Source organism: Brachycentrus maculatus, unplaced genomic scaffold (assembly GCF_059751285.1).
Source record: "Brachycentrus maculatus isolate JH-2025_06_01 unplaced genomic scaffold, ASM5975128v1 h1tg000057l, whole genome shotgun sequence".
In the NCBI taxonomy this organism is placed as follows: domain Eukaryota; kingdom Metazoa; phylum Arthropoda; class Insecta; order Trichoptera; family Brachycentridae; genus Brachycentrus; species Brachycentrus maculatus.
Window position 1 is genome coordinate 1,055,328 of NW_028280811.1, and position 27,763 is coordinate 1,083,090.

The 27,763-nt window shown below is 31.0% G+C and overlaps 1 protein-coding gene across 1 annotated transcript; it reads right to left on the reverse strand.

Moving 5' to 3' along the window:
- Positions 1-238: 238 nt before the first annotated feature.
- On the reverse strand, positions 239-27,763 carry LOC148311755 (uncharacterized). The gene is made up of 5 exons (XM_088278420.1): positions 27,396-27,763; positions 7,630-7,683; positions 6,245-6,342; positions 4,698-5,475; positions 239-4,150 (listed from the first exon to the last, which is right to left on the reverse strand). Exons 2-5 carry the CDS (start codon positions 7,658-7,660, stop codon positions 891-893), a joined length of 4,167 nt encoding a protein of 1,388 aa, XP_088134546.1. The 5' UTR covers positions 7,661-7,683; positions 27,396-27,763; the 3' UTR covers positions 239-890.

Genomic DNA, 27,763 nt, shown 5'->3' on the forward strand with positions numbered 1-27,763 from the left:
TTTTGTGAACTAGTATTTGGACACACTCAAAATGTTGTGACCACTAGTTTCAGTTATTATTCAGAATTGACGATGGAAGTTTAGCTTCCGAAACTAGTTGTCATTAATAAACTCAAGTGGTATAAAAACAAGTGTTTACTTAATCATTTTGACTTGAGTCATTTAAAAATGATATTTGAAATACGTATTTTGGGTACTTGGTGAAAGGAATGAATAAAATAAAATAAAGAAATTTCTGATGAACAGTCAACATAATTTTATTAACATTAAAAGTACAGCTTTATTTACATTTGGTTTTCATCTTAAAGTAAGAAGAGTTAAAATTATTTATTATTTCACATAACTTTCATACATAGTTTCCTCAAGTCGACTAACAGTCATTTAACTAACCTTTCATCTGATACAATTAATTGCAGTATCATTTTAAATAAATACTTATGAAATAATATACACACATAAAAACTATTATGCATTTTAACTATATTTATTTATAATAAGATATTAGTGCTGGAAGAATCAAATTTCACTTTCCTTGCAGCGTACAATAATATTATCAGAGTTGTATTTTAATGAATATTCTCTTTTTTGATAATCATACATCAATTGATCTTATTCTTTTTCAAGATTCTGTATTTGAAGATGACAGATCAATGTACAATGTTTCTGATAAAACACGATTTTTTTTATATTCCCCGTACTATTTAGAGTATTAATGCACAAACTGTTTTGGTGGAGATAAGTATGTTAAAACTTTGGATGAACTATATAGATATATCATATAATGTTAAATAAATAACTTCTACCAGCTCCGTTTATATTTCTTCATTTTTAATTTATTTCTAGACTTTAAGCATTCTTGAGGGGAATGCATAAAAGCGATTGAGGACATTTTACGACTCTTTCTTTTGATTCAATTGTGGGAAGAATGCTTCTATTGGTAGGATAGGATCGTCTGTTGCGATCGTGAAATAATCGGGTACTCTCCTTGCATTCGGTGATACCGATTTGAACAACCCAGATGTGTTGTATTCTTTACTCGCGGCTAATGTTAAGTCGGCCACTCTTTGAGATGGATCTTCTGCGGAATTGCTGGCTGCCACTTCTTCAACCGGGTGTTTACGATCGTCTTTAGCGATCTTCATGATTGCGGTTTCAGATGTAGATTTTTCGGTACTTGCCTTATTATCATCGTCTACGTTTATTGATAAGCCTTCATTCGCAATCATTATTGTGGGTTCGGTATTTTCTGAAAACTCTTGTGTTTTGTTTTTACTTTGCACCCGTTTTCTCAAGTTTGGTAAGCTCGGGCGTTTCAAGTTTGTGTAGATGTTGTTAACCTTTTGTTGCGGTTTTTCCTCAAGCTCTTCTGGTGTTCCTGTTGTGGTTGTTATGCGCTTGCGATTTGGGTCTCTTCGTATACTCCCTCTGACTCTGCTCGGCTTAGTGGTCACATCTGACGTAATATTTTTTTGACTGGGTGATACAACATTGTTATCGAGACTCTCTTGATTGACATTATCTCCTTTGTGTCGAGGGTCTTTCGGCATGAATTTTTTTCGTGGTTGTTCAGTGGAAGTGCTCAGTTCCGACCCTGCAATTTTGTTATCGCCGTAAGGATCTTTGAAACTCGGGAATCTCGACCGATTAGGGAATCTATGCTTTAGGGATGTATCTGTCGAGAAAGATGGCTTCTCCGTGCTCGTAGAAGTGTACTGATTTAGACGGTTCCTGTAGTCTTTCACGCTAAATCGAGGTCTATTGGTATCATATTTGCTGGATTTGTTTTTAACTCTATTAGATTTAGTGGTAGGACTCATAGGTGTAGTTGATACCTCAGTTTCCTCGGAAGAGTGAACAGCAGGTAATACCGTAGTCTCTTCTTTGACAATCAGGTTATCTTCCGATTTTGTGCTTCCTCGATTTCCAGATTTCCGTTCATTAAATAATTGCTCGACTTTATTACCTTCATTCGTTTGAGTGTATGTTGCTTCGGTTTTGTCATTAGGGAATGTGGTTGTTTGAATTTCGTGAACATCATTTAGTTGAATAGGTTGTTGATAGTTTATTTGTATATTTATTTGTTCTTCATCTGCTGTGTTGTCGCTTAGCTTCTGCGCTGAATATCTATCGTCAGATGTGTTTACAGAAATATCACTAGTGGGTGTGTCCTTCTCGTCTTGTTTGTGGGAATAATCGGGAGTTTCATTAAAGATGCCTATTCCAGTAGGAATATACTTGTTGGAGGAAGGGCGGTGGAAGTGGTCCTTGGCTATTTTCATGATGGAAGACTGTTCAACAGATGCTGAAACTTTTGGCTCTCTAATTGTCGTGGTTTCTGATAGATCTTCAAAGTCTAACGGGGATGATGTCGTTGTTCTGATTCTGCTATGAAGCCTCGGTCGGAGCGTCACAGGGACAGTCGGTAGCATGGTGGGTTGAGCGCTGCTCGTTGATTCCGATTGACCCGGTAGTCTTGTTGTTCTGGATTTATGAGAGAAACGGTATTTTGGTCTCGAGGGCTTAGTAACTTCTTCTACATCTGTTGGAAGTGTTGTGGTTTTATAGCGATATGTTCTGGTAGTCTGTTCAGTTGTTACGGGCGCCTCAGTCGGATATTCCGTCGTTGCGGATGGTCTGAGTGGTCTCCTTCGTCTGTTTTTATTTCTCTTCTTCGTTGTTTCCTCGTTCCAGGTATCTGGAGAAGATGTGGTCAACGTTGGCCTCTTGAAAAATTTATTGGGAGGTATTGTTGGTAAATCATTCGCTTGTAAATCATTTTCCGTTTCTTGAATGTGTTCTTTAAATGTTTCAAATCTAGTTGTAATATCTTCATCGATACTGCTAGCTGTGGAAGTTTCTTGCGGGACACGATATCTCGATGGTTTTCTTCTAGTATTATAATTTGGTCGAGTTGTGACCTCGACGTAACTTTCTGATGTTGTTGATTTAGTTTCTTCCTGGTCATCCTCGTATACTGGAGACGGTGAACTAAGGGATGCAAAATCAGGTTTCTCATTTTCAGACTGTGTATTTCCAACTGATAAATTATTCTCTAAATAATTTGAATTTTGTTTCTTTTCTGTGATGGTTGAATAAATGGTAGTTGCATCATCGAACAGATTAGGCGCAGTCGTTTTAGACGGTGCCGATGTTGAATAATAGGATTGAGATTGTACATGAGTCTCTTTTTTAGGAGATTCCTTGTGAGGGGCGGGAGAACTTATAACATTACCAAACTGCGGGAAGGAATGAGAAGGGTTGAGCCAAGAATGTAAAGTCGGCTGAGTTATGCCTTCACCCGAAGCTCCCCATGTTTCTGTCACTTCGTACTTATGTTGAGTGGGATTTCTTTGCGGATTGGACTGATAATTGGTATACTTTGTGTCAAAGTACCCCTGGCCGCGAGGTGGGAAATACTGTACATCTTCGGTAAAAGTATATTTTGACGGTGAAATGTTATGATTTATTGAACTAAATGCTTGATACTTATCTTTGTGGTTATTATTTTCTAATTTAACATGACCGTTGTAAGAGTTGAAACTGGTATAAGGAGGAGGCAATTGAACTAAGAGATTTTCCGGAATAGCGTTAGTGCTATGTGGTTCGAACGCATCCGTCGTAGCTATTGGGGAAAGAGTAGAGTCGAAGAATGATGTGACTATCGGTCTCTTAGTTGGAATATTGGTGTTGTATGCGTAATTTTGCTGTTGCTTTAACTTCATGCTCGGGAATCTGGAGGAATCGAGGCTAGCTTGATATTTATTCAAGGGATCTGGAGGACTCGGTATAAAGTTGTTGTTAATAGACGAGCTCGAATACGCGTGAGCTACATCGGAAGAAGAGTTCTTTATGGTATAATTTTTCTGAGAAAAGATATCAAAATGTGAATGTATATGCGGTGGAGGAACAAGGTTATTAGAGTAATCGTCCTTTATTCTTTCTGTTTTGAGGTTTTGGCTAGAGGTTGCTTGCGAAACTAATTCCTTTGGTGGTGGCGTAATGTCCGTATTGATTGTGGAAGTTGAAGCGTATACATCGGATGTATATGTGTAAGGAGACTTAGTTGTACTCGATGGAAGGTACGGTTTCCCACTGGTGTAGTTTGGTTCCCTCGCCTTGACAGAGGCATGGCCAAAGGAACTGAAGCTTCCTGTAGCAAGAAAAAAAAACAACAATTAATCAAATTTTGTTTAAAGCCAAATCTGTAAAAGTATCACCATTTATACATATTATAATATTTTTTCATATAGATTTATCGGATTTTCTTTTAAATTTTGTCGTTTATTATTTACATTATCATTCCGGAGGTCCTGGGTTTGATTTCTAGGGGAATCAAAATAAAGTGAGTTTGTGCTCTTATATATTTAATATCACCCTGGATTGGTACAATAAGTGCAAGAACTGATCACCTTGTCTTCATGTAATTAACGATCAAAATAACACTGCATTGATACGATACATGCCTTATGCATTATTGGGTCCGGGGTGACAAGGGTTAAATGAAGTTTTTTTCTTATTTCATTTCCTATTCAATTATGATATTTTATGGCAATATGAGATGTTTTAAAAAAAAAAAATGTGTATATGTAATTTGAATTCATTATTTTTTTATCAATTGATATTTTTAAGTAAGTGTGACATAGATATGAAATTCTTTGTCTTACAGCAATTCAAAATTTGTGCGAGTTCTTGCTTACCTAAAATACTGGAAGGTATCGGGCCAAACGATTCCTCTTGTACACCAAACTGCTGAAATTGCGATCCTAGGGGAGGCTTGTACGTGACGGGTGCAACATTTTGCGTTTTAGGTTTAGTTTGCTTCAAAAGTGATTCGTGAGGATTAACCGGCTTTTGTACGCTCGGCTTAGAGTAACTTTCGACCGGCCTGGATTGCAGATCATTTGGCTTCTTATGATTGGTTTGGAAGGATTGATAATTTGGCTGATATTGACCGAGAACGGATAGCTGTTGCAGAATCTGGGCTTGGAGCTGATTAGCTTTCAATCTTTTCCCCATCATGATCTGAGCTTGTTGATTGTTGTACACCGGTCTGTGGTTGATCACGGGCTGTTGATGTCTGATGAAGATGTTATTATCAAACTGATGGCTCGTGAAAGGATTTAACCCTTGGTTGCCGTTAAGGTTGAACGGGTTTACATAAGATTTAATCGGGGCATTGTAGTTAATGCTATTCAGAGGGTAATGCGAAGTTTTGAATGATTGTCCTAGTGAAGAAACTTTGTTCACGTCTCTAGTTACGAGTGGTCGTATGGAAGTGCTGATAATTGGACTGCTGTGGTATTCATTCGGGCCAATATTCCTGTAATGAGTTATACCCTTTGACTCTGAGACCGTTGGCCCAGGCATAATTTTTTGTGCGGCTTGCGGTTGGTTGTTCAAGACATTTCCGAGGTTGTAGGATATTCCCCCTGTTCCGGATGTCACTATTGGTCGCCACCCTCCTTTATTTGGTCCCTGAAATGTTCAACATACTTTGTTATTATGACATGTAAGTTTACATATTAACCCTTTTCACTCTGACCATTTTTTCTCATAACTGATCAGCTACTCTGATCAAAAAAATGCGATGTTTTTCTACCATTAAAATAAATATTTTGGTTCCCTAATTTTGGGACACTCTGTCTGGTAATTCGTATGACCATGTTAACTAATATTAACTGTATTTATCTGAAATATTTTTTAGTAGAATATACTTGGGTGACAGAGAAATCAGTGATTAAAGTTATACCTGCGCCGGGCCAGACATTGTGGCCCACGGAGCTGCCTATTAGAATCATATGAGCCAGAATGTCTGGCCTACAGAGTAGTAAGAGTTAAATGTTAAATAAACCCTGATTTTTTTAATCTACTAATTTGTAGACTCAAAAAATCAGTGTTTGATTTAACATTTAACATAGAAATTAAAATGGAGTTCTACAAATTAAACGCCAAATCTATAAATAATGACGTATCAGCATTGCACTGCATTTATATGATTATAACTTGAAATTGAATCAGGTTGTCATCTCATGGTGAAGTGACATGGGCCTGACAGATCTCAGGTCTCAAATTCAATTCCTCACTCTGAAATTACCCGTTCTATTTTCAGTATCACATACAATTTTCGAATGATAAATGTCGAATATTAATAGTTCTTCTACATATATTTTTACATAGTAATAGTTTCTTCACAAAGATATTGCATATTAACACATAGAATCGTAATAAACGAACAACTACTTACGTGTGATAAATACATGGATCTTGAGAGGCCATCATAATTTTGTGCTTTTCCAGCACTAAGTAGTGATAACAGACATATACTTGCGGCTATCCAGTAGCCTAGAAATGTAAAGAAACAACGTTAAATATTTATAAAACGTCAACAAAATGTACGCGGGTTTACTCTTTATGTTGAAAGTTACTTAAATGTTAAGTAGTTCTTGATTTAAAAATAAAATCTAGTGAAAAACTCTAGCAAATATTTATCGTTACCTCTTAGAAAAATACGCCTTAGTGCATCGATTATTTAATACGCGTGTAAAAATATTGCACACTACCGGCGCATAGGTTCAATTTCGTTAGCAGAATAAAAGTATTTACTTATACCCTCTGTTATATCGGTATATATATTTTGATTGTACGTTGCAATTTATTCATATTTCAAAGCGCTCGCGTCTTTTGAGTGTAAAATATCTGACGTTAATCAATCATTTGAGTTTTAAGATATCGCTCACTCCTTTCAACACCGTCATATATAAAAAATCGTCAATTTTTAGTTGTGCATGTTTTCGAAATGCCCAGAAAATGTACTATATCCCAGCAAAAGCAGTATATTTTTAACTTAATATTTACCCGCTACAGGGCAGAAGGTGTTGTTTTTGCATTTTAAAGAAAAGGTGTTTAATTATTTTTTTAAATATGCTAAATATTTTTCAAATGGAGGAAACACATTCAAGTTTTACCTAAAAAGATCTCTTGCTCAGTGAAAAGTTCGATAAGTGGCTTGATATTTATTTTTAGTACATTGTATTATATTTTTTATAACTTTAAAAACGATCTCCTAAAAAATTTAGTTTTTTGATATATGATGTTATTGAAAGGAGTGAGCGATATGTACACATGCAGGTGAAATTAACTGATATCCCGTAATTTGGAATACAATAAAGATTTTTTATGATCAATTTTAGTAATGACTTTATTTTGAAATATTCCATGAAATAACAAAAAAAAAAAATAGTTTTTTGATATATGATGTTATTGAAAGGAGTGAGCGATATGTACACATGCAGGTGAAATTAACTGATATCCCGTAATTTGGAATACAATAAAGATTTTTTATGATCAATTTTAGTAATGACTTTATTTTGAAATATTCCATGAAATAACAATAATAAATAATATAATAAATATTGAATATTTATGTAATATTTATGTAATGAAACTATAGCATATTAATTTTTTTAAACTAAATTCATTTTTGTTACCCACGTCAGCTTACTAGCAGAGGAATATCAATTGCTAAAAAAATTGCCGATATTACAATGGTACTTAATGATTATTTTAGTCTAATTTTAAGGCAGCGATGTAATTAAAACGATTAAAAGTGAGAATTTTTATGTCTTTTACCTGACGAAAATGTCATCGCCGCTTTTTTCATTGTATCCCGTTGTCAAAAGTTTCCTGTAAAGAAAAAAAAGAAACCATTAAGGACTGAATCATTACATAATAAATTATTACTCTATAAAATGTAATATTAATTTCCTAAATGCACAAATCAATAGGATATAAAAAATATTTTAATGTGTTATTCCATCCCTCTTTAACGAACTATGGTTTTTAGTGATGGGCGATCGCAATAAAAACAAAAATATGTCATTACTATAAAGTTTTTGAATTCGATCAATAAAAGGTTATCTCGCTAATACGTGGGCACATTTGGTTGCCTATTTTTAGCTCCTGAAATATTTAAAATCAAAAACTTGCTGGAAAGAAATATAAACCGGTAAAAACTATCGAATGCCATCCAAATTGAAAAAGTAACGATTACTCATTAGTTACTCCTTAACTCATCACTAATATTTTTGTGGATGAAATTAATGTTTTTTTTCACATCCCTCTACTTACGAACCTTCAATATTCGCACATATTTTAAGGAACCAATTGTACGCGGAAAATCAAAATGAAACGATTAATAATTATATTTGTTATTCGTTTTATTATGATGTAGTTAATTGTAGCATGTACCTACTTATTTCCACTTCCTACAATTTAAGATCTATAGTATTCGTGATAAGAAAGATGTTATGCACGATGCCTGTTAAATAAGTTTAGTTCCAATTTGCTTGTACCAGTGGTTTCATGAGAAGGAGAACTGTTATAGTTGGATGGTCATTAAGTAAAAAAGGTGATAGCCATTATAAGTTATCTGCGTGTTATATCTGCTTGTTCCATTTACAGGAACATTCCGGGTTTTAACATAACAGTGTTATGCAAATCGCGACTCGTGGAAATAACACGGAAAAAGAAAAAAAATTGTGCATATTTGTTGAAATTATCACACTTGTTTATTAAACAATTTCAAATCATTCAACATCACTGAATATGCAAAAGTGAAAACGGGAAATGTCTATTTAATCGCAATCATATTAATTGATTCGGTTGTAGAATTATTTACGAAACTATAACCCATTTCTTTTGTGTTTACAAAATTAAAATTCATCACTTTCTACCGACGACGCTTCATTGAATTGATCCCATTTTTATGTAGGCATATCGTTTTATTTTAGAAATTAACGTCTTAGTTTTATTTATGCATTTATTTAGAGAAAAATCAGTAGCGGATTGAAGCTTTGAAACCCCTAAGTATTTCCTTATGGAGTTTTAACAAGAAAAACTTAAAATTTACGCATCGAGAATGTGATCAAGCATAAATATTATACACAAATAGAATTATTTTTAAATATAACATTTTTACTTCTCTCTGTGGTTGAATTTATTTTATCATATAATCCGAAAATCAAGTTTAAAAAAATGTATATTTACATAAATAATAAAGTCCCGATAAACTGTACTGTTTATCATCGGGTTCTTAAAATAAGATCATGAAAACTTTTACAACAACAAAAAATGTACAGATTACTTAAAAACATTAAATATAAATATAGTACTTATAATGTTATCCGTTTCCGCTTCCGTACTATCGTAGCAAGCGCGTTTGGATACCATGTTGGAGGCCTCGGGCGTGATTCCCATGAGGGTTAAAATAAATATCAGTGATTTTCATTCTCATTTCTTTAATATCACCCTTCACTGGTACAAGAAGCGCAAGACTTACCACTCTGCCTTCAGGTATTAGTCAGAGTAATATTAATTAAATTAAAGAATAAATCACTTTTATTTATTTTTACTGTCCTAAGAATTGAACCCAGGATCTCCAGCGCGGTAGCCAAACGAACTGACCACTACATTACATGGTGAAAATATAATGGTTTTACTACTTTTAGACTTTTATTTATAACGACTAGCCAATCAGTATTGTCAGAAAGTTAATGATATTTTTTTTGTTTACCGAAAAGAAGTAAAGTGTAAGTTGTTTCTTCATCTTCTTTAAACCCTTATCTGCACCCCAATGGCGCATAGGGAACTGCATCATATAAACGCAGTTTTATCTTGATCGTTTACACATGAAGGAAAGGTGATCAGCCCTCTGCTTCAGGTACCAGTCCAGGGAAATATTGAATAAATATAAGAGTGAAAAAATTACTTATCGAACCCGGGACCTCCAGTACGGTAGCCCGGCGTGCTGACCATTACATTACGGAGGCGGAGTTGTTTACACTACGTATAATATTTGATGAGTTATCTTTTCACTGTAATTTTAGCCCAAACTTATTTCTGCGCGTCACACATCAGATGCTCGTTACATAAATTGGTTTTAAGAATGATTTGCTGATTTGAGTTTAAATAACATATTGAACCGTTTACACTATTCATCGGTTGACCGGCTTTTATTTCACCAGACCCACTTTGAATTGTTTAAAAATATACAGAGACAGTAGCGGACTAGTCTCCTTAAAATTGTTAGAAAATTATTTAAAAAAAAAAACTATCCCAAATTCAGCGTTCCCGGTACCTGCCTGTAAACAAGCCTCGTCATTTTTATATTAGCTACATTTCAATCAGCACATACATGATTCTGCAATATTTTTCTCTCTCTACTCAGTATTCTTCACCACCCTAAAGCTGGGTACCACTGGGTATAACTAGGTGATGTGAAATATATGCATCATTTATTCATTGATTTCATTCGAACCCTTATCCGCACCCCAATGGTGCATAGGGCACTGCATCAAATAAACGCAGTGTTATCTTGATCGAAGGAAAGGTGATCAGCCCTCCGCTTCAGGCACCAGTCCAGGGGAATTTCGAATAAATATTGGAGTGAAAAAATCACTTATATTTATTAGACCCCCCTCTGGGGATCGAACCCGGGACCCTCAGAACGGTAGCCGAGCATGCTGACCATTACTCTACTGAGGCGGACAATCGATTACCAGAGAATTTTATAATAATGTTCATTTAGCAACGTTTTCTCATTCAAGGGTTTAAAAAATTTATTGAAAATGACATATAATTAAATATTTCAGTACTAGTAAATTATGACTCACGTGATCAGACATTTGCTATTGATCAAGAATTAGGGTTTTGCATTTTTTTACAATAATAAAAAGTTATACACCTGGTATAACCGGTATATGAAAAGGGAAATGTACGAGGAAACGTAGATATTTTAGGAGATAAAAAGGATAATAGCATCTACGGTAACATTAGATAAGAACTAGCTGGCTTACTATGAGCGTTTTATGCACAATATTTTCAGTGCGCCCGAATTTTAGTTCCGATATTCGGGATTTGCTCCATTTCGGAATTATTCATACTTTTTTTATGTCTCACCATATATATGTGTATATCCCAGATGCAGTTTTTTAATTGAAGCGTTTGTCATATATCTTTCCGAAATTTAAATAATGCTGTTGTCAATCATGGGTGAAATGGTGAATGTTACACAGTATATAAAAATATAACCTTATCCAGCAAATGACAGTTGTAAGCCATGTAAATATCCAGACTTCTATATTGTCATATCAGAAAACGTGTTCATCTTTGTCGAGATATCAATAAAAATGTCAATATTATTATGCATTTAACTTATTTTATGTAGAAGAAAGTCTCTAGGCAGCACACGTCGGTAGCAGACGTCACGTCTGAGAACCTCACAAAAAGGCTTTATGGATGTCCTTTTCCTCCACGTATCACTTTCATTTCCTTTGGCTGTACTATTCCGATAGTACACACTAATACAATAACACAACCTTGTAGACTTGATGGAGCATAAAGCACGTCTCCGCGGGGGAAAGTTGATGCACCAAGTATCAATTTATTGCTGACACGAATATCAATTGTTATGGAGATACTTTGACCGCCAATTTTGTGCACGAGTAATGCTGAAGAAGCGATATTCCGATGACGATAAGCTGTTGGCTTTTTTTACGAACGATTTCACCAGGAAGTCGGGTATCATAGTACTTGTCGAATGTCGTCCAATCGCGCTTCGATTTTTGATTATATTTTCTATTCCTAAAAATGAGGAGAATCTTTATTGTTTTATTAACGCTAGCCAGTGGCCATTTAGATAATAAACCCAATTAAATTGTTTATGAGTTTCTATGCAGGAAGGTGTGTATTATTTTTTGATTTGGCATTAACTTTGTGGAATTACCTGATGATTTTAATATGAAAATAAACTACTTCAATCAGACTACTTTTGAGATATTAATTGAAACAACAGTTTGTATTTTCACCCTATGATAAGAACACCTGTGGTTCTCGAAACAAGTCGTGTTTATATTAATAAACTTAAAAGTGGTCTTAAACAAATGTTTTATTTATAAAATTACATAGGAATGTGTGTGTCCGCCTCTGTGGTATAATGGTCAGCGTGTTCAGCTACTGTACTGGAGGTCCCGGGTTCCATTCCCAGGTGGGGGAGAAAATAAATATTTGCGATTTTACACTCTAATATTTATTTAATATAACCCTGGACCAATCCCTGAAGACTTCATGTATGTAATGATAAGAATAACACTGCGTCAATACGATGCAGTGCCCTATGCACCAATGGGTGTCCATCAAGGTTATATGTATATATAAATATATATATATATATATATATATATATATATATATATATATATATATATATATATATATATATATATATATATATATATATATATATATATATATATATATATATATATATATATATATATATATATATATATATATATATATATATATATATATATATATATATATTTTATTTTTTTAATTTATTTTTTATTTAAATTTGGTAAAAATATTTTTCATGTCTTGAAAAAAAATTGCTTACAATAAACTTAGAAAAATTACTTATGCCAAATCCATATGAATAAATTTAACACACTTTGGATGGGAAAGGTATTTTAATCTTATAATTGTTACATTAATAATTGTTACTTACAAAACCATTCTGCATATTTATTCAAATAATTGAATCTCTATTAACCTTTCAATTTCTAATAGCGTTCTGAATAATTTAGAAAAAAGTCAATTATTTACGGTTTTATTATTACTGGTCGCATCGCGCGTCGTCCAATTCAGGTATTGACGACAAATTGAAAATAAAAGCGAAGATAAATTGTTGAATCTGAATTGGGACAAGCGATCTCAAAATTTCACACTTGGTTTCGTGAAATATCGCACTTGGCTAAAGAAAGCGCAGTTGGTCTTCTTCTTGCGTGATGCTATTTTCAACGGAGGTGTACATTTCTTTTATCACAGTGATTTCATTATAGACACGTGACCAGAAAATTTTACGCGCTCCGTAATGAGCTATTAAAAAACGCGTATTGATTATTTTAATTACACAGACCATATTTTTTTTATTAACATAAATTTATCTATTTATTTAAATCACAATTTTAAACATATTTAAATAAATGCAGAGACCCACCTAGCCACCTTATGTGTCTTGTCGGTGGAGTTCTTTGCGAATACATTTTTTATTGTTTTTATCCATTTTAACCTAATATACACACAAAAAGAGAGAAAAAAATTAAAAATATAAAGTATTTTCATAGAATAAACTCTTGATCATTTACCCATTCCTTTATTTTGCCTTTGTTCCATATTTTATTTTGACTTCTAACCTCCGTTTCGATGTCTGAAACATTGTAACACAAAAAAATACTAAACAAGCATTTTAATTACATGTTAATACAAAACAATCAATCCTTTTTTTTTGTTTTTAACCATTTAACCATTTAACATTTTTTTAAATAATGTAAATGATTGTCTCGGCTATGCTTAGAGAGGCATTCATATCATAAATTTTTCTGTTTTTCTTTTCATCTCACCAAAAGATGTCTCTAGTGATGTTATTGTGATTCAAGAGTAATGTTTCGAAATTGGTTTATATGTATATATGGAACTTACAAGAATTTGAGTAGCGTGGTTGTCAATAATGGATAGAATTGGTAAATGTTACACGTGTGGTAAAGTGATCACTTAAACCAGCCTATGACAGCCGTCAGCCCCGTAAATGCCCAGATTTCCATATTCTTCTTCATCTTTGATGAGATGTCAAAAATAATATGAAAAATAACTCTTTTAATTGGAGATAATCCTGATTTGGGTACAAGTATTTGGACACACTCAGAATATTGTAGTGAGGCGTTCAAAAAAATATAGTATTCTAAGAAATTATATTACAGTATTGTATAAAGTATAGTAAAAAAAAGTAAAAAGTAAAAGAATGTAAGTAATGGAAATTACTCATCGGGAATATTATATACGTGACATGTGTATGTAATATATTTTAAAATAAATAAATATGATAGCGGTTTATAAATTGTATAATAACAATGAAAAAAAAACAAAAAAAGAACATCGGTAATTGATTACGCATTCAGTAAAATACAATATAATGATCGATCATTACGGAGCCAATCGACACGACTACTTCGCGTTAAGATTGGTTTGTGCGGTAGGAAAATACTAATTATACCGTATCTTGAACTTGACACAGATAAAAGGGAAACAAAACTGGCTTCTGAGAGCTGCCTAGGAATTAAACAGCTTATCTTCCTGTCCGCACACATAAATAAATACATTCATTCAGCTAAACAGTTACTGTCATAATATTCTTTCACAAATTACACGCAAAGAAATTAATATAGATAGCCACAATTAATTATACCTCTAAATGATATTTTTTCACGTGGTATAATTTGTGAAAAATATTTTTTATAGTAATTTATCGCTCCTTTCAACAACGTCATATTTAAAAAAACTTGATTTTTATGGAGATCGTTTTTAAAGTTTAAGAATATAATGAAATGTATTAAAAATAAATATCAATCCACTTATTGAACTTTTTACTGTACAACAGATCTTTTTAGGTAAAACCTGAAGGTTTTTCTCTATTTGAAAAATATTTAGGATATTTCAAAAAATAATTAAACAATACCTTTTCTTCAAAATGAAAAATCAACACTTTCTGCCCTGTAGCGGGTAAATATTAAGTTTAAAATATGCAGCTTTTGCTGGGATATAGTACATTTTCTGGGCATTCCGAAAATATGCACGATTGAAAATTGACGATTTTTGATATTTGACGTTGTTGAAAGGAGTGAGCGATATGTTAGACAATTTAGCTGTTTGTGTAGTTTGTAACATGTTTGAGTAGTTACGAATGGAATAAGTAGGGCATTCTCACCTTTTATTTTTATTACTTCAAATGAATTTCAGGAAAAAAATGGGAACCGGTTTGATTCTATATATTTGTTTTTCCTGTATATGTACTTACGAGTACAAATAATTCGTTCCCTATCTGATGTAGAAATCGCTGATATTGTATAAATTCAATGCAATAATTTTTCTCTTGTAATTGTTTAGGGGGGTGCGGTCATAAATGCACATTTTTAGGAATTTACCCTGTTGCGTTAGCCGCCATCTTGAATTAAACGAATATTTTCCACTTTTGTATTCATATTGAATATAAATAAGAAAAATGGTAGATATTGGAATGGTAAAATAAGTAAATATCGATAAAAAATTTGGCATCTCAATATAGATGAAGAAGAATGAGAATTGTGAAAAAGTTTGAGAATATCAGTCACCAGAAAGGAAATTAGGTACCCATTGAAAATGTTTTGAATATGAATTTTCGAGAAAATTCAAATAAACATTTATCGAAGAAAAGTTTTTTTTTTAAACGAGAAACGTAATTTGAACGTTTTTCGAGGAAAAAGTTTTCAAAAGATTTTTCTTGAAAAGTAACTTAAGTAATTCCCGAAGAATTAAAAAAGGAATTTTAAAAAGAATTTTTGAGAAAAGTAATTTAAACGTTTATCTAGGAAAGAGTTTTAAAAAGAATTTTACAATGATTAAAGAAAACACTTGTTTTTTACTACTTGAGTTTTATTGAAGACTACATGTTTCAGAAGTTAAACTTCCATCATTCAGGTGTGTATAATGTTATTATACAGACCTGAATGATGGAAGTTTAACTTCTGAAACATGTAGTCTTTAATAAAACTCAAGTGGTAAAAAACAAGTGTTTTCTTTAATCATTGTATCATGTCTTACCACAAAGTTGATGCCGAAACAATAAATAAAATAAAAAGAATTTTCAGGAAGAGTAATCTTAACTTTTAATATTTTATTTAACACGTGGTTATAACGGAACAGTCGCGTCATCGCCATCTTCTGTTCATCCAGCTCTACTAATCTGACGTAGTAAGCACTCAGCTCTAGTTGTGCACTGATTACTCGTGAAATGGCTGGATGTACTCGCACATATCAGTAAACGTACACCTAAATCGTCTCGTGAAATATCGAAACGTGGCCGCGCCGCAATTCCGAACTAATATGCGAAACTAATTGGATGGCCTAATGTTCGGTGTTTAGTTCGAGTTATGCACACTATTAGACTCAATTAATCACCATCCATCACATTATACTTGAATTTGTAATTTAGAAAAAGAGAAAGTATTATGTATATAGGGTTTTCCAATAAGTCTTAGGGTTTTCGACGGCTCGCAGCTTCGTCGCCGCATATGGCAACATTTTTTTGGAAAAACAAAGGTTTATTCTAATGACGCCCAATACACGATAAATTGCAACTTAATTTTCTTTTAATCCAGGTAACATCAAACGTTATTGATTTTATTCGTATAAAACCGTTTTTGTATTGAATTTTTTTTTTTCGAAATAAATATATGGTTTTGAAAGGAAAAGAGTTACTGAAAGGTAAGTAGTTAATTTTTTCCTGTATATATTCTTTAAACAAAAATAAAAAAAATGTCAATATACATTCTTTAAAAAAATCGGGTATGGAAAGACGTGTTACCTCTCCGGCGATCGGCTGCTGATTTAATTTTGTGTTTGCGAGTATGGCCTTAACACAATAATTAAAAAAAAAACAAATGAATAAAGCCTCCACAAAGGTTTTATTTAACATTTTGATATAATTAAGAAGTTGTAGTCCCGTGGCTAGTGTCGCATACTCTCGAGTCAGAGTTTCTGGGTTCGATCCCATTCTACCATAATTTGATACCTATTTTTAATAATGAGCCGCTTAGGCTTACAGAAATAGTGTGAAATTTAAGTATTTTTGTAAACAATGAAAACACAAATATTTCTCTTATTTAAAATATTGAAAAACACTTTTGTCGTAGCGAATAAAATGAGAGCGTCATTTTTAAGACTGAGCTTTCAGGAAAATTCTGTAGTTTTATAAGTTTTACTTATGATTTTTTCTCTAGATTTAATTTTATGTTCATTTTATGTCGTGATGCGATATGATTGTTATTATATGTCGATGATTAAGGCCACGACGAAGAGATATGACATATTGACAATTTAAACCATGATGTATGATATTGATGTAGGCTACAACCATAAATAAGTACTTACATATAATCATCAATCATTCATCGTGAAACGGTATCTAGGAGAGATGTTATAGCATAAAACTAGATTAGTTTAGTTTTGTTTTGTTTTAAATTATTGCGGTTAATAGTAATTTTCGACGAGTAATCAGTTCGCCGAAATAAGCGCCTTTATAAAAAATAAAACAAGACACCGGGCGGGTTAGTGTTTTCGACCAGTCGCGTCTGCAATTCCGTGAGTGCTTTCGTTTTTTATGAACCGCATTTGTACGTGATGATTACTACGATTAAATTTCGTTTCATTGCCAATGTCCACATAGACTTTCTCATTATTTTCATTTACCTTTTCGGAATAATCAGTTAAGGTAACGAATCGTCAGCAAAGTAATGTCATCGACTGGTGTTTACTTTTACACAAGGTACACTCACACTCACATTATACACTCATTTAGTGCCTACACATAACGTATTGTTTAAATGTATATTTATACATATAAACTAACATAAACAATTAATAATAAGTGTAAGTCCCTCTCCAAGCACAAGAGCTTCTTAGTCTCTTTATTGGAGAGAACTGCGTTATTAATTTTAAAATTGTTAAAGTAGAAATATCTAGAAAATAAATTTAAATTAAAAAAAAACTTTTGTAACCATATCAAATAAATGAATGAAAAAATATGTATCACCCATAAGTTAAATAGATCTCAACATTTTGAGTGTGTCCAAATCCTTATTTACAAATCTGGGTTTCTTAGGACTTATTTTACTTTTTGACATGTCAACATAGATGAAGAAGAATATCGAAGTCCTGATATTTACAAGGTTTACGTTCTGTCATAGGCTGGTTGAGTGATCACTTTACACACGTGTAACATTAACCATTTTACCCATGATTGATAATTACACTATTAAAATTTTGTCATGCTTATGATAATAACACTATTAAAAAGTTATGCTTATGATCCATCTCATAACGTTCCGTGATGAGTTCACAACAGCCTTCGTACAAATAAAAGGGTGTCTGCTAAACAAAAGTTTTTTAAATTAACTCATAGATGGCTGTTGTGAACTCAATCACGGAACGTCATGAGATGGATCATATAAATATAACTTCTATTATTTCAGAAGTGTGGTTGTCAATCTACATGTCTAGATGTCCTTTTTTAATTTAAATTTTACCACTTTCGACACATCTATTCTTATACCTGTTTCGATGCATTTCAAACATCGTATAACGATGTGGAACGCATTAAAACATGTGTCATAATAGATTTAAAGAAAATAGTGGTACATACCAAAATAAAAATAAAAATTAAAGTGGATAGGTATTAGACTGCCGAGTCAATTGATTAAACATTTATTAAGTTAATTTACTATAGAATATCTTTAAAAAAATAAGAAAGGAATTTCAACAATAACAAAAAACGCGAATACTTTAAATAAAGTTATTTTATACGATGAACAATGTCAATTAATTAGAACAGTATTCAGCTTTAATTTTTTTTAACAAAATTATAAAACTAACAATAAATTAAACATGCATAATTTCTGTATTATGCTTGTAACATATTATACATGTATTTATTGCTTAAAAAAAGAAAATTAAACCGCGATCAAAATATTTGTTTAAAATAAAACATCTAAAAAAGAATAAAATAAAATAATATAAATATGGATTTATGTAGTTTTTGCAAGCAAAAGAAACTTCAAGATAAAAAGAGAAAATAGCAGTAAAATGGTAATGAGTGTGACGCGCGAGCACGCGTAATTTGTAAAAAAACGTGTAATTTCAATCTTCATAACTCTAATTAAAAAATGGACTTATTATCATAATGAATAATTTCACTGTTTTGTCATTCATCATAAATCACACGTAAGTATGTAGATAATGTCTTGTGTAAGCGTGCGACGTACGTACATTTCATTGCATAATTATAAAAATTATACGAATAAATTGCCACACGAATACATATAATTTCATTATGATAATATTTTATACTTAATTTGACGGTCAGAAAATATGATTGCAAGCACTTTTACTGAATTGGATTATGTTAAGAGCCCGCTGGATAAACATTGTATGTTTCGTACAACGTTCGTGTAACATACAACGCTTTACAAACTGCCCACTCGATTATTAAACCGAGAAACTTTCTTGATATAACAAGCTGACAAGTTACAAATGTGATACGGTAATTAGTAATAGTAATAATCTCTAGATTTGAACACGAGTAAAACATTTTGTTTCTTTGTTCTGACGAATACATACTAGTACGACTCCAACTGCTTCACGGTACTTTACCCTATTTTTTGAATAACTACGAAGTATAATGTATATTTGAATATATGTATATATATATATATATATATATATATATATATATAAATATATACATATATATATATATATATATATATATATATATATATATATATATATATGTATATATATATATATTTATATATATATATATATATATATATATATATATATAAATATAAATATATATATATATATATATATATATATATATATATATATATATATAAATATATATATATATATATATATATATATATATATATATATATATATATATATATATATATATATATATATATATATATATATATATATATATATATATATATATATAAATATATATATATATATATATATATATATATATATATATATATATATATATATATATATATATATATATATATATATATATATATATATATATATATATTGTAAATTAAGTGTAAACAATAGTTTATATTAGTGTAATATCAGCTAAATAAAGAAATAAAAAAAAATGGAAATTCAAAACATTCATCCTCAGATTCCTTTCCTACGCTCATTCCCTTATGTACGTCATGTGTATCTCATGAAATTTATTTCACTACTAAATTTAAAAAAAAAAACTGAAGCGCTGGACTGATTACCCTGACTTCATACAATGAATGATCGAGTTAACATCGCGTGGTTCTGACGTAGCGTCCTATGCACCACATGGATGCGTACAGTTGGGTGCGGAAAAGAAAAACGGTTTTTATAAGATAAAATAAATATTTCTAGATTTATGACCACTCTCAACTCTCTCTTCTTCTCGGACAGGAAATGAGAAGGTGACATATTCTCACTTCCTGTAACATATTATTTAAAACGGCAGTAAACAATATACAATATTACATATAGTATATTCGTATTGGCCGGCACGTTCTAAAACACAAGTAAATATTCTTATCGCTATAACATTTGATGATAAAAGCTTAGGGAAACTCAAATTCTGAAAACTATTTGAAACATTTTAATCTCGAAAAGAATAGAAATAAAACGTACTTTGTTTCATTGCTCATGTTTCACATTCGGAAAAAATGTTAATGTATTACAAAAAAACATATGTAGTTGTTAATTCGTGGCTTAAGAAAATACATGCAGGAGAGGAAGAAAGGAAGGAAGGGAGAAGAGAAGGATTCTTCTAATCTAAAAATCAAGAGGGCTAAATAGCATTGAAAAAAACATGTTCCTAAAAATAGGTCCGCGTTAATAGTGTAGTAGTTAGAGAGTTTGTCAGCCATGCTGAAGGCCCTGGGTTTGTTTCCCATGGGAGCCAAAATATATTTTTATATTTATTTCATACAACCCTATACAAGTACCTGAAGCGCAGGATTGATCACCTAGCGTTCATGTAATTAATAATCAAAATAACGTTTCTTCCATACCAAATAATATGTGCCCTCGGCCTGGGAATACTCATTAAAATAATTTGTTATTATGTGTTTGATGAAAAAAAATACGCTGTACCATCGGGTATAGATAAGAATAAAAATAATAAGGAGCCGAAACTAATACTAATACTAGTGACTAAGTAGTAGTTCGTAATGAAAAAGTAAAGATTTTTCAGGTAAATAGTGTATGGATTGGGATAAACACCATTAAATAAATAATTTAGAAATAAAAAAAGCAAATAATGTATTGTACAACAATGTAAATTTACGAGGTTAAAGAGGAAAAGTTACCAATACAAATAAATATACAGTATTATTCATCACAAGTATTCATGCCAAGCTTTTATTTCAATGAATAATTAGTTTTTTAGATGTTCCTGAATCAGTTAGTCAATCTGAAAAAAATTTTAGTAAGGTTTCTAATTGAGTTGTTTAAATCCGTCAAAATATTTCTTAGCAAAAAAGGAAAATAACCTCATATCATTCAAAAATGGATATCTGCTACGTACAACACTCTTGTTATAGGAAAGTCATTACATGTTTAAATAGAGTAATCATTTTATGCAAGGCGTGTAGTATACGAGTAGTCGTTCTTTTTTGTTTACCAAACATCCATACTAAGGCAAATTTTTGAGCAATTGACACTGCTTGACCAAACGAAATCATTTGTAAAATGGAGGATATTTTTCAAATTAAGCTACCTGAATTATATATTTTTTCTCAAAAATTTCAGTTATATATTTATGGTAGTAGGCATACTTCAGTATATTCATTTTTTATACGTTGCGTCTTGAATAGTGAATGAAGAATACATGATCTGAGGTAAATAAATGGATGACGATTTACTGAGATCAACATTCCCTTTCACTTTCGATATAAGTAGTAAACAAATCACTACCAATAAGTACGGAATGCATAGTTTCTTGCGGTTTTACGTGTAATAATATAATCTACTTACGAGTTTTCTCAACTCTGCCACCGTATTCACATTACACTTCGATATGCAACAAAAATTCTGTAACGCATTTCTTTATGATAGAAAGTTATTTTTCTAATTAGATGTAAAGAAAGTCAAGAATCATATGGAATAATAATTTGATATCAATGATTTATTATGCTTCAAATACATTTAATGAATGCGCGGACGTGCCCTTCCAATCAATTTCATCTGCATACTGAAATAATGTATTCGTTGATGAAAAGTGTTAAATGATAGTTGCCCACTCCCTATGAATACTGCATTTTTTCTCTGTATACGTGCTAATTACTATTTTAACTAAATTAAAATGACTTTTAACATCGCATATTTTTAATTGCTTAATCAACTCAATTTTAAACTTCGATAACCAATTTATACATCGTAACTAACTAACTAACCATCACGCCGCTTCCCCGCAGGGGTAGGCAGAGAGAATCGAACGCCACACCACTCTGTCTTTGCAAACATTCTTTGCCTCTTCTACATTCATGCATCTCCTCATATATACCCGACGATAACACAAATAATACTAATAATATTACAAATAATATTATTATAATATTGTCGAGAACACGAACTATGATCTGCATTAAGTTATTTTTATTCAGTTACTGATTCTTTTCATGTTTTCAATTAATTTTCATACATATTTTTTTATCGTAAAACTTATTATGTTTTAATATTGGTATTTTCTATGAATACTTACGATGATTACTGACCAAAACAACATTTGTTCTTTCTTACTCTGAATAAAACTTTAAATTGAATTAAGCTCATAGATTTCACCATGATTTTAAAATCACATTAAAAATATTATTGATCATTCCTAAAAACTAGTTTTATGGTTTTGTTATTTATTGCAGTTTATTTATTTATTTTTCGTTGTTGTTTTTTTCTGTTTCATTTTTGGCTATGTGAATTGTATTTCTTCGCCCCCATAGTGAAGTGGTAAGCGCATTTGGGTACCATGCTGGAGGTTTCTAGTTCGATTCCCAGGGGGGTAAAAATAAATACCAGTTTATTTATGTATATATTAACTAGGACTTACATAGTACCCGAAGTGCAGGACAGATCACCTTGCCTTTATGTAATTAACGATCAATATAATACTGCGACGATACGATGTAGTGCCCTATGCACCACTGGGTTCTGATAAAGGTCAAAGGGATGTTATTTTTACTCCAGATAAGTGCTAAAAAGGATTTGCTTTAAATATATAATATATAATATAATATATAATTTAAATATATTAAAAAAAATAGAGTATCAGCGATATGTTGAAATAATATTTTTCCGGGCGTAAATCACCAATCTCTTAATATAATACATATGCCTTGTTTTGACCATTTCAAATGTATGTATAAAAATGCTCCCCTAAATTATTATCCAAAGTAACGTGGTATTATTTAATTATCTTTATTTTTGTTAATCTAAATAATTTTTATATTTTTTAAGTACAAGCTATTTAATTCTTATAAGAAATAAAATAGGTGGGCTATTAGCTAATGCATATTTTAAATATTTTTAGATCACTATTCACAGTTCAGTTAATAACGTCGCTGAATATATCCTAAAATCCAAAAATCACTTGTGAGAAAGACAATAATTATGCGTTTGTCAATTTCACATATAAAAGCAAATCAGGTTCAACAAACGCAGTGTGCTAGAAGCAAAATCCGGATAGTAAACAAGACAACGTGTTTCTACTCTTCTCATATGTCCCAAGGCTGGTAACCATATCCAGGCCATCGACATTTTGTTTTTTATTTTTCACTATTTACAACTCGCCCGGTGTTGTTATCATTCATATACAAGAGCTGGTTATCTAATTAAATACCAAGTAAAAAAGAAAAATGAATAGTAGTGATTTTACACTCTATTCTTTATTAAATATTACCCTGGTCCCTGAAGCGCAGGAGTGATCACCTCGCCTTCGTGTAAGTAAAGATTAAGATAACACTGCGTCAACACGATGCAGTGCCCTATGCACCATTGGGTGCAGATAAGGGTTTGAAGAAGAAGAAAAAAAATAATCATAGTATTTTACATTTTTACATCTCAATATAGCTAAAGAAGAATATGGAACCCTTGAGATGTAGAGGGCTTACAACCATGGTGATAGGCATGGTTAAGTGATTACTTTACATACGTCTGACATTCACCAATTCTACCCGTGATTAACAATCACACTACTCAAATTTTTGGAACTACTAGATATATCGATCAATCTCGTGGCACATTACATTTTAGTTCGCAACAGCTATCTATGAGGGAAGCTTGTATTAAGCAGATACTCTTTTCTTTTTATTGAATGTTACACGTGTGTAAGGTGATCACTTAACCAAGCCCATGACAGGTCGTAAGACTTCCATATTCTTCCTCACCTATGTTAAGATGTCAAAAATGTTAAAAATAACTACTAAGGAGATAATCCAGGTTTGTGAACAAGTATTAGGACACACTCAAAATGTTGATCATAAATTTTTCAGTGATTATAAATATTATGAATATTAAAAAAAATAGAGTATGTTTGATAAAAACAATTTTATATGTTTTTGACTGGTCGACCGAAATTAAAATACAGACGAATCCATGTATGTGGTTCAGATACATACATCCTTATGGTTTTTAGCTCCGTATACATTTTCAAAATCCTTTATTCATATATGGTAGCAAATAAATCTTTGCTGCTATTAAATGAAATAATTAAGTGATAGGTTTCAGTCCTAACTCATTTCTTTAGATTTTGGACTTGCATCCATATGGGTACAGAAAATAAACTTTTCCTTCTAAAAAATATCTCAAGGTTATTTGTGATAATTAAATTATTACATATATTGTATAGGTATATGGTATAATTGAGTATTTTGAAATATTGTAAAAATTTCGTGGAAACATTGCGTTCTGCAGTTTTCAAAATTATTTCGCTCAGACTTAATTCAATTTCGTATGTTACATCCGATCATATTGTAACAAATTCTTTGAATAATACTTATATTAATAAAAAACAAACAAAACTATTTCTCTATCAACCTTGAGAATGAAATCACTCTCTCGAATAATACATAAATTTATTAAAATATGTATGTCTGATTTTCATTTCGGCGTCTTGATTGCATTAAAATATTTTCAAATGAAATACAAAAAAAAATAATCTGATATTGCGAGCTTTTGTGTATTCATGAAATATTTAATTGATTGCGTCAGATCAAATTAGTTTGGCAATACGAATGTTTTATTTTCGAAGTGCATTCGTGGAAAAAGAGATTAAGACTTATTTGCAATAGAAATTTGATACCATATTATTGATTCATACGTAATTAAACTTCATTTTAATTTGATTTTTTTGTTTTGTAATTTCTATTGCTCATACATATATTATTAGATACCGATTTCTCTTTATTTCTGCATCGAAATTTATTAGACAGTATTTTAGCAAAAACGAAATAAAAAACACCATTTAGAAATTATTTTCAAAGATAACAATATTGTAGAGTAAATTTTTGTTAAATAATTTTAATAAATAGTTCAAATAAGTTGTAAAATATATTCGAAGAGAATCATTAAGTTCCATTTTATTCCCAAGATAAAATTATAAAAAAATCATACATAGTTCGTCTACTTTGATCTTTAGTTTGATTTTGTTTAATCGTTTTTGGATTTATGTTCTTATCATTTAATTATGTTTAATTAACTTCACAAGATGCATTTGTATCAAATTTGATACAAATGCATCTTGTGAAGTTTCTATTAATTTCATCGTGCGAGCAGATTGTTCGAGCAAATATTGTAATTATGTTCTACTACCTTTCATTTTTAACACATTTTTTGGTGAAAAGTTCGTCGAAATAACGGGAAAAATGAGATTTTTCCCAAATTTATTATAAGTATATATATATATATATATATATATATATATATATATATATATATATATATATATATATATATATATATATATATATATATATATTATTATTATTTTTTTTCTTCTTTTTTTCTTTTGAGACTATGAAGTCTCTAAATGTTTCCCGTTAAATATGTTTTATTTTATTTCATGAGAAAACACAAGAAAAATAGGTATGTCAAAAACATTTATTTCCTTGGTATGAGGTCCTTGGTATGAAAAAAGTGTTTTTCTAAGAAAATTGCCCAATCACTGAAATAATAATAATTTCATGTGTAACAAAATATTTCCATTAAAATTAATAAATACAATTTGTATTGATAATTTTGATAAATTGTTAAGTTACAAAATTGCAAGAAAATATATGTATCCTTGAATTTATATTTTCACAACAATTTGCAGTCGTAAAACCAAGAGTTTTGCTTTTACTTTTCAGTATATTTTTGAGTAAATTTCGATATTATCCGAATAACTACCGGATTTGTTCCGCGAGTTGGCAGCTAGCAGCTTGCAGCTGGCACACATTTTGCTAGTATATCGGTAAGTATATTAAATAGAGTAGATATTGACTAGCTATAACGCCGACACCATGAAGTGGTAGACGTACGAGTGGATACGTAAACCATGCGTGCTTACCCAGTCGCATCTTGAATGTTATTTACCGTGAAGTTACTATCTGGATCACGGCTTAATATTACCCGTTTTATTTATATATTTTTTAAAAATATATATGAGTAAAATAAAAAAATAAATTACAAAAATAATTGTTATATCTTTATCTCAATGTGTGATAAAAATAAGTCATCCTCATTTTTATGTAAGATATCTTTGAATGCTATTCTTTAATATTTATTTACCGCTTTGACCAAAATAATATAATTATATGAAATCTTTTAAAATAAGTTCGTCAATAATATATTTGTTTCTGCAAGTAATATCCTTTAGTCAACTATATTGTATAAACAAATATTGATGTTTATTTATTTATTCTTAAGCTTTATTGTAAAACGTAATACACAATTCAGAAGATTTTTTTAAATAACTTTTATAAATTAATTATAATCAACCTTAGTACAAGCACTATCTATCCTCTAATTACAAACTTTGACCAGTATCACTAGTCTTTTTTTGGTTGGTTGGAAGATATTACTTCTTGGCAATACGCTCATCAATGTACATGTATTATGTACAAAAAAGTTTTAAATAAGTAAAGTTGAAACAAATTCCGTTATTTTGTTTATATTTTGTTTGTTTTGGTTTATATTGTATTAAATATATTTATGAAGTGGTCGGTTGAAAATAAACGATTTAAAATAATCCGGTTAGTTTATATCCATTAAACTAATAATAAAAGTTTATATACACGATGCTAATAATATAATAAAATATGTTATTTTCGTCACCAATTCTATTATTTGCGTCCGCTATAAAATGAACATGAAACACATAATGCGTTAAAAATTCCTAATAACCTACTTCATTTAACATTTAACAATTTTGAATACAGTGTTAACATGCACGATCCGAATTAAATTTTTATTGTAACAAAGAAAAATAATTTTATGAATAAGTTCATGTAAAGGAAAATCTTTACAATATAAAATACGTCTGTTATTAAGGCCAGCCGAAACAAATAACCACACCACTTAAATTGAGCGAAAGTTCATAAATTACACACTTTATTATATTCGGTCGAGCATTAAGGAAAAAATATTTTTAACATTTAATTAATGTGCCTCATTCCCAAAGAACGTGTTTATTAAACGATACTCACCAATCATGAGTTCTGATGTTTGATGAATTCAATTAAAAATATAAAAGTCACTCAAATGTATTTAAAACACTTCACTATTCACAAGAAATCAATAAAAAGTCGATCGATCAAAAATGAATCGAAATCGAAACGAAAAAAGAAGTTCGTATAAGTCAATTTGAACGTAAACTAACCCCAATTAACTGCCTCGGGTTTCTGACGAAGGCATTTCTATCAAGATTAAGATGCACTCGGTTGGAGATGGTTAGTAACTGTAATTAATTTATGAATTTCGAAAATCGCATGAGCTGTTTTGCTGCATTTCTCCGTGTAGTTCGGGTTTGCGGCTTGTCCACGCGTCGTGCGCGAGCGGCGATAGCTTCAGTACT

Coding starts and splice junctions, on each gene's coding strand:
- LOC148311755 (XM_088278420.1), bottom strand. CDS start 7,660: ATGAAAAAAGCGGCGATGACATTTTCGTCAG. Junction 6,343..7,629: donor GGCGATGACATTTTCGTCAG/GTAAAAGACATA, acceptor TTACATTTCTAG/GCTACTGGATAGCCGCAAGT. Junction 4,151..4,697: donor GATACCTTCCAGTATTTTAG/GTAAGCAAGAAC, acceptor TTCTTGCTACAG/GAAGCTTCAGTTCCTTTGGC.